General features: G+C 35.6%; 1 protein-coding gene across 1 annotated transcript; it reads left to right on the top strand.

Moving 5' to 3' along the window:
• Positions 1–688: 688 nt before the first annotated feature.
• On the top strand, positions 689–6,738 carry LOC136797691 (guanylate cyclase soluble subunit beta-1-like). Its single transcript, XM_067054276.1, has 7 exons — positions 689–758; positions 1,777–1,850; positions 2,507–2,610; positions 2,894–4,308; positions 5,295–5,441; positions 5,814–5,968; positions 6,336–6,738. Exons 1-7 carry the CDS (start codon positions 756–758, stop codon positions 6,670–6,672), a joined length of 2,235 nt encoding a protein of 744 aa, XP_066910377.1. The 5' UTR covers positions 689–755; the 3' UTR covers positions 6,673–6,738.
• Positions 6,739–12,259: the final 5,521 nt, after the last annotated feature.

Genomic DNA, 12,259 nt, shown 5'->3' with positions numbered 1-12,259 from the left:
GTTCAGTCATTAAAAAATGATAACATCCTTGAATAAAAAACAGTTATCAACGAAAGAAGGTCTCTCTTTCCCCGCAGCAGTAAATATTTAATTTTTTATACAGCTTTACACGATAAATGGTTGTTTTTTCACATGGTCAATGGAAATGTATAATGTATAAAAATACATTGTATACTGTATACATACAGAGGAAAAAAAATTCTTCATAAATTTTTTAAAATCTTCTATACTTGTTTCTTATACAAGTATACTATGCGAAGGTTATCTTCTTCTTCTTTTTTACAATTTTTTTTTGTACAGTAGAATTTTTCTTTTCTATGTTTCAACTGGACACTATCATAGCCGCGCTGTGTAAAAAAATATTTGTACGGGTTTTCTTTTTTCCTTTTTTTCCTCGCTACTGATTCAAAGTTGACGTTAAATTTTTTTAAAAAGGGGAAAAAGAAAAGTAGACGAAATCTAAAGTACTTTTATGTTATCTGCTGGATGGTAAAATTAGATATTTCAATGGAGGATTTATTTTGATATGTCATCAATGAGATACAAACTGTCAATGGAAATAAAATAATCAACATTTTCACTATTTGACAAAATTTGTTCGAATGTTCGGCTGCTATTATTCGTAAATTTTTCAAAGAAAAATATTTAGGTGTTTGAAATCAAGTTATTTTCACTTTTTTTCAGTCCATTTTACTAAATACATACATTGTTGTTTTGGTTTGGTTTATGTTGACAAAGTTATATCAACCTCAAAAATGGTAAGGCGATAATATATATTACTGTACAAACTTTCGATTTCAAATACACACCATCATATAAAACAAAGACACGTGTAGGGGGGTGTAGTGGGTACCTTATCGAGTGAAGCTACCTGCTCACCAAAAGATTATTCGAAAATGGTCCCCGTTCATGGATCAAATTTCTAAATATCATACATTCCCTTTTCACAGAGCGATCGGGACACAAGTGGAAAATTATACTCTGATTTTTGTCCCCGTCGAAAATAATCAGATAAGCAAATAGTCACTGTAAAATGTTGTACTAATCTTTATATCCCCACTGAACTATCTGACTCGAAAACAATGAAATTCAAATCCACAGGTCCGTCAATTTTACCTCCATTTGCTGAGAAAATCCTACCGGGTCTGTGAGAAGGGGCTGTTTTCCTATTGAACAAATATCTTGACACTTATCGTCATCCATACACCCCTGTCTCATAGCCCCGGTGGAACTTTTATTCTAAGTGGGGATAAAAATTCCTATTGAAATCCCCAATGGAGATAGAAATTCTATTGTTCCAAGGTTAAATAACTCAGTGGGGATGGTTTTGAAGTCCAATTTTTAAACATTGAATTTGGAAAGGGGATGAAATCAAAGTCAATTCGGTGCTGAAATCCCATTATGGTATTTATTCACCGGGGACGAAGTTTTGCTAAATTTTCCAGAGGCGCTGTGGTGCCAGCGGGTCTGTGACACAGGGGTGTGTCAAACCCCAAAACATGCGCTGAATCGCCATCCATTCTTAGACAATCTACAATTTTTATCACCGCTATCTTAAAAGCAAGAGGTTTTTGATACCCAACGACAATTAGATTCTTCATTTCATCCCTACATATAGTTTTTTTAGTTATGGTGAATTAGATTTAAGTTGGCTTGGTGAGATAACTAGAGTGAAATTAACTGGAATATCTTCCCGGTAAAGGCTTTTCAAAATTGAATTACGTATTGACTAAGTTTAAAATTGTGATACTATTTAAATTTCAACTTCATTTTTAGTATGGTTTTATTCACTGTTGTTTGCATGATTTGATTCTCAAACAATTTGGTGAAGAAACATGGAACGCTATCATGTAAGTATCAATGGATGCAAAAACGTCATAGCACGATTGAGTGTGTTCTTAGCATTTGGTTTCCTTATATGGAAGCCACAAATTTCTATCACACATAACTACATATTCTCCTGTCTGTTTCTTAAACACAAACATGTTTATCAGAAGAATTATCCTACTGTTATCGATTTAGAGGGGCTGTGAATAAGTGCAATTACCGACAAAGTGAATGTTTGCGCATACAACGGAGACCTGTTTCTCAAAACATTTGTTTTGAAAAGCTTTATCCTTTACCGCTAGTGCATGCATTTTGAATATTCAGGAACCTTCATAGTTATTTTTTCCCTTTGATAAAAATCTTGTGTCATCGTTAGAGCCCCCAGCCCACTATAAAATCTGGCCAAGAAATAGTCCCATGTGGAAAAATTCCTTGAAATGAAAACAATAGACTTTCTTTTTACATTGGGATTTTGATAGAAGTTTTCAAACTTCAAACTTCCACCGGGACACCGAGACACCTGCTAGAAGGTAGTAAACTTTTAATCTAGCTTGGAACTTGGGATAACCTGGAGTCAGTGTCTTGCTGATCCGAACTATAGAAATGTTTAATGGAAAATAAAACAATGTAGTGTGCGTCGGTTTGAAAGCACACTTTCAAATCTTTGATTCCATTTTAGAAAAGAAGCAGGTGTCAACTTAGCTGGCGGTGAATATATTATCCATCGTGTATATTCTGATCAAGAAACAATGAAATTGGTCACTGTAGCTCAGAAGCTCTCTGGTAAGATTACAACTTCTATACTTTTTTCCAAATGATCCTCTTCTTCGTTAAACAGCTGTCACTTCTGGTTGTATGAAATCCTTTCTTTGGTGATTTCCTGTGTCCTCGAAGCTTCTCTATCCGGCTATCGTCCTCCAATTTGGCTCATCATGTCTGATTCATCAAGAGATTTGAATATAAATCCATTACCATTCCAATGGAATTAGCGATAACTTTGGTAAGATACTAGTTGTCAATAATCTAAGTCGTTTCTGACCAAATTTCTTAAAATTTCACTTTTTAGGAATACCTTTGAATGACATTCTAGAAACATTTGGTAATCATTTCTACAAATACTGTAAACAATCAGGATACGACCGAGTCTTGAAAATCCTTGGCCGAACTCTCCGGGAATTTCTTTGCAATCTAGACGCATTGCATGATCATTTAGCGTCCATTTATCCAGGGATGAACGCACCTTCCTTTCGTGCCTCCGAAAGACCAGATGGTGGCCTAGATTTACATTATTATTCAAATCGTGATGGTCTTGGCTATATCGTGATTGGAATAATGAAAACGGTGGCCCGAGAGTGCTTGAATACGGAAATTGAGATTTATATTGATAAAGAAAAAGAGAATAAAGATGACCACGTAGTTTTTGCTGTGTTCGAGAAAACGGCCACACAATGTCCTTCAATACCGTCTATAACATTCCCACCGGCTTCCAAATTCGAGCATCGTTCAAGTTCGATAACAAGTTTTAAAGCATTATTTCGACGGAAGAAACATTTCATGAGTATCAAATCTTTCACGGAAGCGTTCCCTTTTCACGTTGTTTTTGATCGGAATTTGAATATCAAACAATGTGGTTCATCTATCAGTAAATATATTGAACAATCATATTTTGAAGTGAATGGACAAACCAATAGGAAGAAGAAAGGCAAAATTAAGTATCCGTTTACTGATGCGTTTCGTTTGATTCGTCCAAAGATGAATTTCACTTTCCAGAACATTCTACATCACATCAATACTGTTTTTGTGGTTGCATCCAAACATCGTTTAGAACTAATCCGTGAAGACTCAGATGGAAACATATCAACACCAAGACCTGAGGACCTCAAAAAAGGACTCAATCGTGGCCGACACACTGGATCCGCATACTCGGCCATTCTCTCTGCAGCATCTGTCTGCACACCAAGTTTAGTCACAAGCACAACAAGAGCAAGTGAATTGAGACTTAAAGGTCAAATGATCTATCTCCCAAAAACAGACTGTCTATTATTCCTCTGCTCACCACGTGTTGGAAGTCTGGAAGAATTAAGAAGGCGTGGTCTCTATTTATCAGATTTCCCTTTACACGACTCCACCAGAGAAGTCATTCTAACCAAGAAAGAACACCAACAAGATCGCCAACTAGTCAAACGAATCGAAGACTCGAATAACGGACTCAAAATCTTGAAAACCAAACTAGTACATAACAAAAACATTACCGATGAGCTTCTACATGAGTTACTACCACCTATAGTTGCTCAACAATTACGTTTAAATTTACCAGTGTTGGCAGAATCATATGATATGGTCACCATATTGTTTTCAGATTTGGTTGGTTTTACAGCACTTTGTTCCAATGAACAGGTTGTACCGATGGATATTATCAAATTGCTGAATAAGCTGTATACCATGTTTGATGTCATTTCTCACATGCATAATGTTTTTAAGGTAAATAGCTACCTCTTTTGACAAACTAAATCCCCACTAAAATTTGAAAAATCTTCCATTCGCAAAATTAAATCCCCATCAAGTTTTACAAAATTGACATTTCGCCATAATTAAATAGGAACTTGATAGATATAAACCAAAATTAATCCACTAAAGGTATTTCACTTACACTACAAGCCCACTGGTAGACTAGGAAGACTAGGGAGAGCTCAGTCTATCCACTTTTGAGTGAAAGCATAATATTTTTCATTTCAATTCTTTATGAGACTCAATTAATTCTTAGCCCTCAAATTTAAACGGCCATGTTTTCGGTTCAATCTAAAAATCTTTCGCGTAATTAAGAGGCCTTCAAGCAGTAGGTGTGAAATTAAATGAGTGAAAGAGCATGTAGTGTTCACTTGGAGAAACTTTTTTAGGAAGACCCATGAATGCTTGTGTTGAAAATAAGACCCAATTACATATGATAATAGTGTTATGTTATGCTACCGATAGTGAATGGTAATGCATCCAGTTACAGTGCGCAAGGTCGCGAACTCAATCTCGGACCCAGATCATACCAAAGATTTCATACTTAGTTCTAAAGGCTTTTTGCTTGATGCTCACCAATTAAGAGAACAATCAAAGGACAGTGAAGTGGTTTAGCGAGAAAGAGCGGTGTCCTAGGAAACTTTAGATAGATATCTATATCGAAAGGATTCTAGGACAATTGCCCCCCCCCCCGGATGATTGCCCCGGGACAATTGTTGATATTGGCGCTTCCTTTGAAAAGTAAATATCTTTGTAAAAATGACGTGATGGAAACGAAAACGAAAATTTTGGCGGACTTTCTCTCTTTTTAGCCGGGACCCGAAATTAGCAATAAGAGGCGTTTTTTTGTGCCCTTTTTATTTCGGCGCACCCCTCAAAAAAGATCGGCCGCTTGGTGAGTGCTACCAAGCTACTGTTAATGAAGTAAATTTAACTTTCGTTTTTGTGATTATTTAAAGGTGGAGACGATCGGTGATGCATACATGGGTGTTTGCGGTATCCCACAACCAATCGAACACCATGCCAAACATGTGGTTGAAATGGCAATGGATATGTTAGAATGTGTACAAAATGTCATCTCACCTGTAGACGCCCACCCTGTCAAGGTAAGTCGTACTTTAAACCCTAAATCGGCATGGAATTCCATTAAATATGGGATAAAGGTTGACAACTCTCAATGATAAAGAAAAATAAGAAAAGCCATTGTCTCGGAGCCGAGGAACTTCTTTCCACATGGGATGAAAATTCTTATCCCAATGGTGATATGTTTGTTCTCAAGTCAAGGAATCCAGTGGGATGGTTTTGGAGTGTAAATTTTCCATTTAAATTTACATAGGGATGGCAGTTTTCCAGTTGGGCTAAATTTCTTCTAAATGGGGATGAAATTTTGACCAAATTTTCGAGCGGGACAGGAATCCCAACAATTCTGTGACAGGGTAGTACTGTTTAATTCATTTATATGCTCATTTCATTTTTAGATACGAGTTGGGTTGCACTCAGGTTCATGCATGGCTGGTGTGGTGGGTAAAAAGACACCACGCTATTGTTTGTTTGGAAAACACGTGACACTTGCCAATAAAATGGAATCTGGAAGCAGTCCCGGAAAAGTCAATGTCAGTATCGAAACTAAAAAGTAAGTTAATAAAGGCAGCTTGTACGATTCAAATTTAAAAGCAAAAAAATACATAAATTAATTTTAAGGTTTTCGGTAAAAAAATTTCTTGTCAATTGTGAAATTCGGACTGATTATTTACCAGCTTTTGTTTTTCTTGACTAAGAAAGCCCTTATTTTTCGTCTTCGACAGTCTTCAAAATTACGTCCAAAATTTAATCAAAAGAGGACCGTTTCAACTCTTGCACTAACCATTGGTCCGTTGATATAAATTTTTTGTAAATTTAGTTAGAAATGACTGTAAATGTCATGTGGTGACCAGGACACACAAGTGTCGAAAAATAGCATGATATGCTATAACGAGAATCTGTATTTTCTTTTCGTTTAGGTTTTTGAGTAACGAGGAATGGTCTTTTGAAGAGAACGCCAATCCAAACCCAATGGAATGTTATTTTATTAAGCCAAAAAAAATCCAACCAGAAAAATTAGCAGAAAAGAAACAATTCTTAAAACAACTTGCTAATATGGAAACTCATCTGAAGGAAGGTTCACCTGCTATGCAGCGGAAAGTGATTCGACCACTCTCCAAAGTGCTTGAAACAAAAGAAATTTCGGCCACTGTTATTGATAATAACAACAGCTTACCTGCACTCAATGAGGGTGTAACAACTAAGCTGACCATGAACGGAGGAGGTTGTCCTTTTAGTCATGGTATGGTTAAGTGATAAACTAACGAAAAATTACGATTGAAAGTTAGAGAGGGGAGTATAAATTATTTTGCTACTGTACATCGACTTCTATGACTCTTTTTTGACATTCGAATCGACGAAACCATTATTATAGAAATAACCAAGTCTTCCTTACAAATCCGATAAATCTCAACGTTTAACCTTTTTTCATACGATAAAATTTCAACCTGTACCCCTTAAAGGGGCTGCTAAAAGATGTAAAGGACTAATACGAATCTAGGTATTAAATCCCAAACGGGTATTTAACATAAATTGCATCGCTAAAATTTAGTCTATCCTTTTCAAAGTTAAGCTCTAGAGAGTGAGAAAGTTTTGCCCAGTTAATTGGCTCTCGTGTTTGTAAATATAGTAGTTTGTAGATCATTGTGGATATATATTTTATTAGTTATAAAAACCGTGAAAAATAGTAAATATATATATAATTTTTTGGATGATATTATTGTTATTATTTAACTTATATTATTTTTCTTTCTATCATTCTTTTCGTACTATCGTGTAAGTGTGTAAGTATAAAAGTGATAAAGAACTTTCAAAAGGGCTAATTTTCTATGAAAATGTTGAAGTTTCTTAAATTCTCATGCATAATTCATAATACCTCAATGGGACCTCTATGCTACAGACCCCCATTTTCCACTGGAAAGGTTTTTTGGACCTTATCGTAGTCATCATAGTGCCGTATGATTTTTGTCTTCCATCGAAAAATGAATGGAAATTATTCAACTTCAAACCAGTGCCACTGGTGATTCCAAACGATAGCTTTTCCAGCCCCACACATGGATGAAAATATATATCCCCAACTGAAGGAAAAAATTTCACCGGCCACTGAGACGGTGTTTCACAAGTTTACGGTTAGCCAATATCTTTATTTAAACACCCCTGTCTCATGGCCCCTGTATGAAACTTTTCTCCTCAGTTGGAATAAAAAATCCTATTAAACCCCAATGGATTAGAAATTCCTTTTTTTTTAACTCAAGGTTTAAAAATCTAGTGGAAATGTAGACTGGAGTCGTTTATAATGCATGTAATACTAATAATAAACACAAATAATGATACGGGATTTAGTTTGTATAAACTAAAATTTACTTTTTTGCTTTATTTCTAATATGTCTTAATTAGTCGTCTAGCTTGCTAGACTAGTGGAAATGGCGTTTTGAAGTACAGTTTTTAAACATTGAATTTCGAGTGGTGATGAAAATAAAGTCAATTTCCCAGTGGGCTGAAATTATATTGTAATTTTTCACTGGGGACGGAATTTCTGCCAAATTTTGCAATGGGGCTGGGCTCCCAGTGGGTCTGTGGCACAGGGATGTATTTAAAGTTTCAAATCAATAGCATTTTTCTATCCAGCGTTTTATCCGAGGCTCCTATTCCCATAAGTTGTTTGCCTAAAAAAAAAGTCTATTCACGATACCTTCCCAACGATACCAAACTTTTAAAGATTAAAGCATTGGCTGCGCTTAGACCAGCCTGGCATTTGTAATTACTTGCAGTATTCTTTTGCATTCTATTGTTCCGCGCAATTGTTCGGTTTGTCAAATGCCTAATGATGCCAGCGTGTTGGCATTTCATTGGCATTTGAAATGCCATTTTGAGCAAAGGAATCCCCTTTTCTGGCATTTCAAATCAAACAAAGGAACCAAAACAAAGAGAAAAAATGACATTTTTGATTTTTTAAACTATTTGCACGTTTTTTATTCAGTTCTTTCTATAGATTGTAAAATTTGCAAGATTTGCCATAGCCTAGCCCTACGGCAAAAAGTTTCAGTCTTGATGACTGCAGTTTTCGCGAAATTCCATGCTTTTCATTGTTTGATCATTAAAATTGAATCCCTCATGAGCAAATGCCAAATTACAAATGCCAGTTGGCGGTCTAAACGCAGCCATTGGTTGAAAAAAAAAGAGAGGAAAATTTAGTGCACACTTATCATAAATAGACTTTAGTAATTATAGTTCATTATGGTTTTCATTACGGATGTGATGAAGTGTTTATGTTGGTGTCGAAATGTTTCGGAGAGAGGAGAGCAGCTCCGCTCCGAGGAAATAATGGATTGAAGCCTTTTCGATTTGTTTTGCTCTGGAGCCACTTTTTTCAACGTTTTTCAATTTGGCGTGTGGACAGCCTTTCGGATTTTTTTTTTTCGAGGAGCTATACGAAACTGCAACGTTTGAACATGGTCAAGATATTTTTTGTCTTATAGCGGAGCTGGATAACGCACATTTAAAAAAAGCCTTGTTCTATCTCTGTCCCTGACATTAAAATTTGATATGAAATTTAACTTTTTTAATTACAAATTCGTGAAATTTGGATTTCTTTTTAGCCAATGATTCTGCTGCTGCATTTATTGTTCACGATTAAAAACTTTTAATTATCAAGATGGGTTGTGTTTAGACCAACTGGCATTTGTAATTTGGCATTTACTCATGAGGGATTCGATTTTAATAGCCTTTCCATTGTATTTTCTGCCATGGCATTTAAGGAATCATTACTGAAAAGGTGATTCCCTCAAGTTCAACTTTGACAGATCAAACAATGAAAAGCATGGAATTTCTCAAAAACTGCAGTCATTAAGACTGAAACTTTTTGCCGTAGGGCTAGGCTATGGCAAATCTTGCAAATTTTACAATCTATAGAAAAAACTGAATAAAAAACGTGCAAATACTTTAAAAAATCAAAAATGTCATTTTTTCTCTTTGTTTTGGTACCTTTGTTTGATTTGAAATGCCAGAAAAGGTGATTCCTTTGCTCAAAATGGCATTTCAAATGCCAACGAAATGCCAACACGCTGGCATCATTATGCATTTGACAAACCGAACAATTGCGCGGAACAATAGAATTCAAAAGAATACTGCAAGCAATTACAAATGCCAGGCTGGTCTAAATGCAGCCATGGTCTGTAAAACATTGGTGAATGACAATTTAAAAAAATGAAAAACATTGTTTTCATTAGTAAAGTTATAAGAAATTTCTTCTGTAAGATTATAAATAGCTCTTTTTCATTTGAAATACCGCGCTACACCGCGGGGTGCCTCACTTTCTAACTGATATTTTCAGATAGCAAAGTCGGTATGTCTGATTATGGAAAAAATTTCAAGTCAATTGAAACAACATCATAGCAAAATATATGCAAACGTACTGCATGAATACTTTGTCTGCTTCATTTTTCTTATAAAAACAGAACACTCAAGGGGACAGAGATGGATTTCAATTATGAACAGTTTACAATAGAAAAGACAAAGGAGCAATCCGCTAGGGAATTCTTGTCCTTCATCCAGCTACGCTATAACATATCCCTGCTCTTATTAAGCATTTCAAACTTAAAAAAAGGTGGTACGTGCCAGTTTAGCCAGTTTTGATTGTAAGTTTTTGAGTTTTAAACATTAAAATGTTCCTGACATCTTTTATTGTCCCCATTTTTTGAATATTTTTTGTCTATTTTCTTATGAAATTCGGTGTTCTAGTGTCCTAAAAGCCTTGAAGATTTTCTCAACTTGTTCTTAACATTTCGGCCATCGAAGCCCTATGTTCTTATATGGTTTATTGTTATAAAAAAACGTTTACGATAATGAGACTTTTGTTCCAGCTTTAATCAGTGCATTGAGATCGTTAACCATCATGAAATAAAAAATATTTGTCGAAAAATACAAGAAAAATCACGTTTGACTTTGGTGTTATTGGATATGCATGTTTTTACTCTTAGGCATCAAGTTTAAGTCTTCAAATCATTTATAATCAAGACTGGGTGCGAGTCAAAACAATGAAGATACATCAGATTTTTACTAATTCAGCATCCCCCAAACACATCCTCATAATGTATCCAGCTAAAAGTGCACTCTTTCAAAAGTTCACCTTTACAGTGCATTTCAAGGGTCTCAAAAAACCTACCCTTTAGACCGGTACATGCTGTTCGTCGGACCATGTGAGTGCCCCTCCCCTGGGAGACTGGATTTAATTCATTTCTTTTGAAAGAGTAGACAGGTTTAAATAAAAACACGCAATGCCAAAATGTAATCATTCATTTATATTTACGAAAAAATCAGAACTTTATGGTGAAAAGCAAATCTTGAAATACCCAACAATACTTTATTTTTATTTGCCTGCCACTTGTCCACATACGAAGACGTTATGGATAAGGTCAGTTGGTTTTGCACCAATATTGCTTGAAAAACTGGATATGATACTTTGTTTGACGGCAGGCTGGTTGCAATCCCCGTTGAACGAAAGTAACATCACAAAACCTAGTGATGCCATATCCACAGGAGTTCGTGCTAAAACAAAACAAAATTCTTATTTGTGTCCTGTATATACACCCCCTTCTCACAGACCCTCTAGGACCCCTTCCTAATGAAAAAGTTTCCTCCCCGGTGGAAAATTATCCTCCAAAGTTTGTTCCCACTGAAAATAATAAAATAAACCAATCCTCACTGAAATGTTATGCTATTTTTCCAATGCCCACTGATTTTTCTGACTTGAAAACAAAATAATTGAAATCGCCAGCCATAAAAAAATATCAATATCAATATCAATCCCCATCGAGTTTTGGTTCGTTTTTCGTATCTCCGTTGGCTGAAAAAAATTCTCTACCGTGTTTGTGAGAAGAGGATGTCTGTAAGAAACAGCTGGGAAATCCGGCAAAAGATCAAGCCCAGTTTTTTTTGTACTAAATCCAACTAGCTGGCCGCACGCCAGTTTAGTTTAGATGTTGCTGAGCGTACATAGAGTCTATTAAATGTTGGGAACAAGAAGAAATCACTTGAAAATAGATGTAGGATACTTTCTGCTTTTTTGAATTTTCATTTGACTTTTTTCAAAAAGTTTCATTTTGACTTTTTTCGACAAAAACGCCCACCGCATGTATTACTTACAAAGGTAATCTGGGAACGGTATAGATGCTGGGTTGGTTGGTATTGCATCTTTCCATTGACCATTTATACAAACATACAGAAATGCAATTTTTCCAACTGGGTAGAATCCTTGCTTGCCATAAACCTGTGCAAGCCTCATCTTATTGTTGTATACAACAGCACCATTTCGTGGAGGTTTTAAAGGTGAACAAGCTTGCACTAGATAGTGGCATAAAGAAAGGGAAATCATTATTACAATTGACGCTCTAATTCGCTATTCTATTTTATATCCATACAAGGGGTGGACGAAGGAGAAAATAATCCGAGAAAGTTTCCAGGGGGTGTTTTTCTCATTTTTCCAAGAGAGTAAAAATTTATTCTAAAATTTCCAGGGGGGGGGGAGGCTGATTGTAGTTCGTCTACCCTCACTTTAAGGTATGAAAAAAAAATTCAATATTTTTGCAATTTTTCAATATATTTTTTTGACTTGAAACGTTCGTCCAGCACCCCCCCCTGTATGGTGTTTTAATTGAACAGCCCAAAACGTTCTATTATTTGATGCTCTCCATTATTTGATGATATTGAAAGTCACCGTCAATAGTAAACTCTCCCTTATTCGATGAAAATCCGATTCCCATTGATTATCGAATCAACAAGCGTCAACTGTAGTTAATTTTTTTCAAACACATCCATCTTTTCAATTGTCTAAAGATTTTTATAA

The sequence above is a fragment of the Clytia hemisphaerica genome, unplaced genomic scaffold (assembly GCF_902728285.1).
Source record: "Clytia hemisphaerica strain Z4C2 unplaced genomic scaffold, Clytia hemisphaerica genome assembly, whole genome shotgun sequence".
Classification (NCBI taxonomy): domain Eukaryota; kingdom Metazoa; phylum Cnidaria; class Hydrozoa; order Leptothecata; family Clytiidae; genus Clytia; species Clytia hemisphaerica.
Note: the sequence above shows the minus strand (reverse complement) of the source record. Positions and strands in the feature narration are given on the sequence as shown.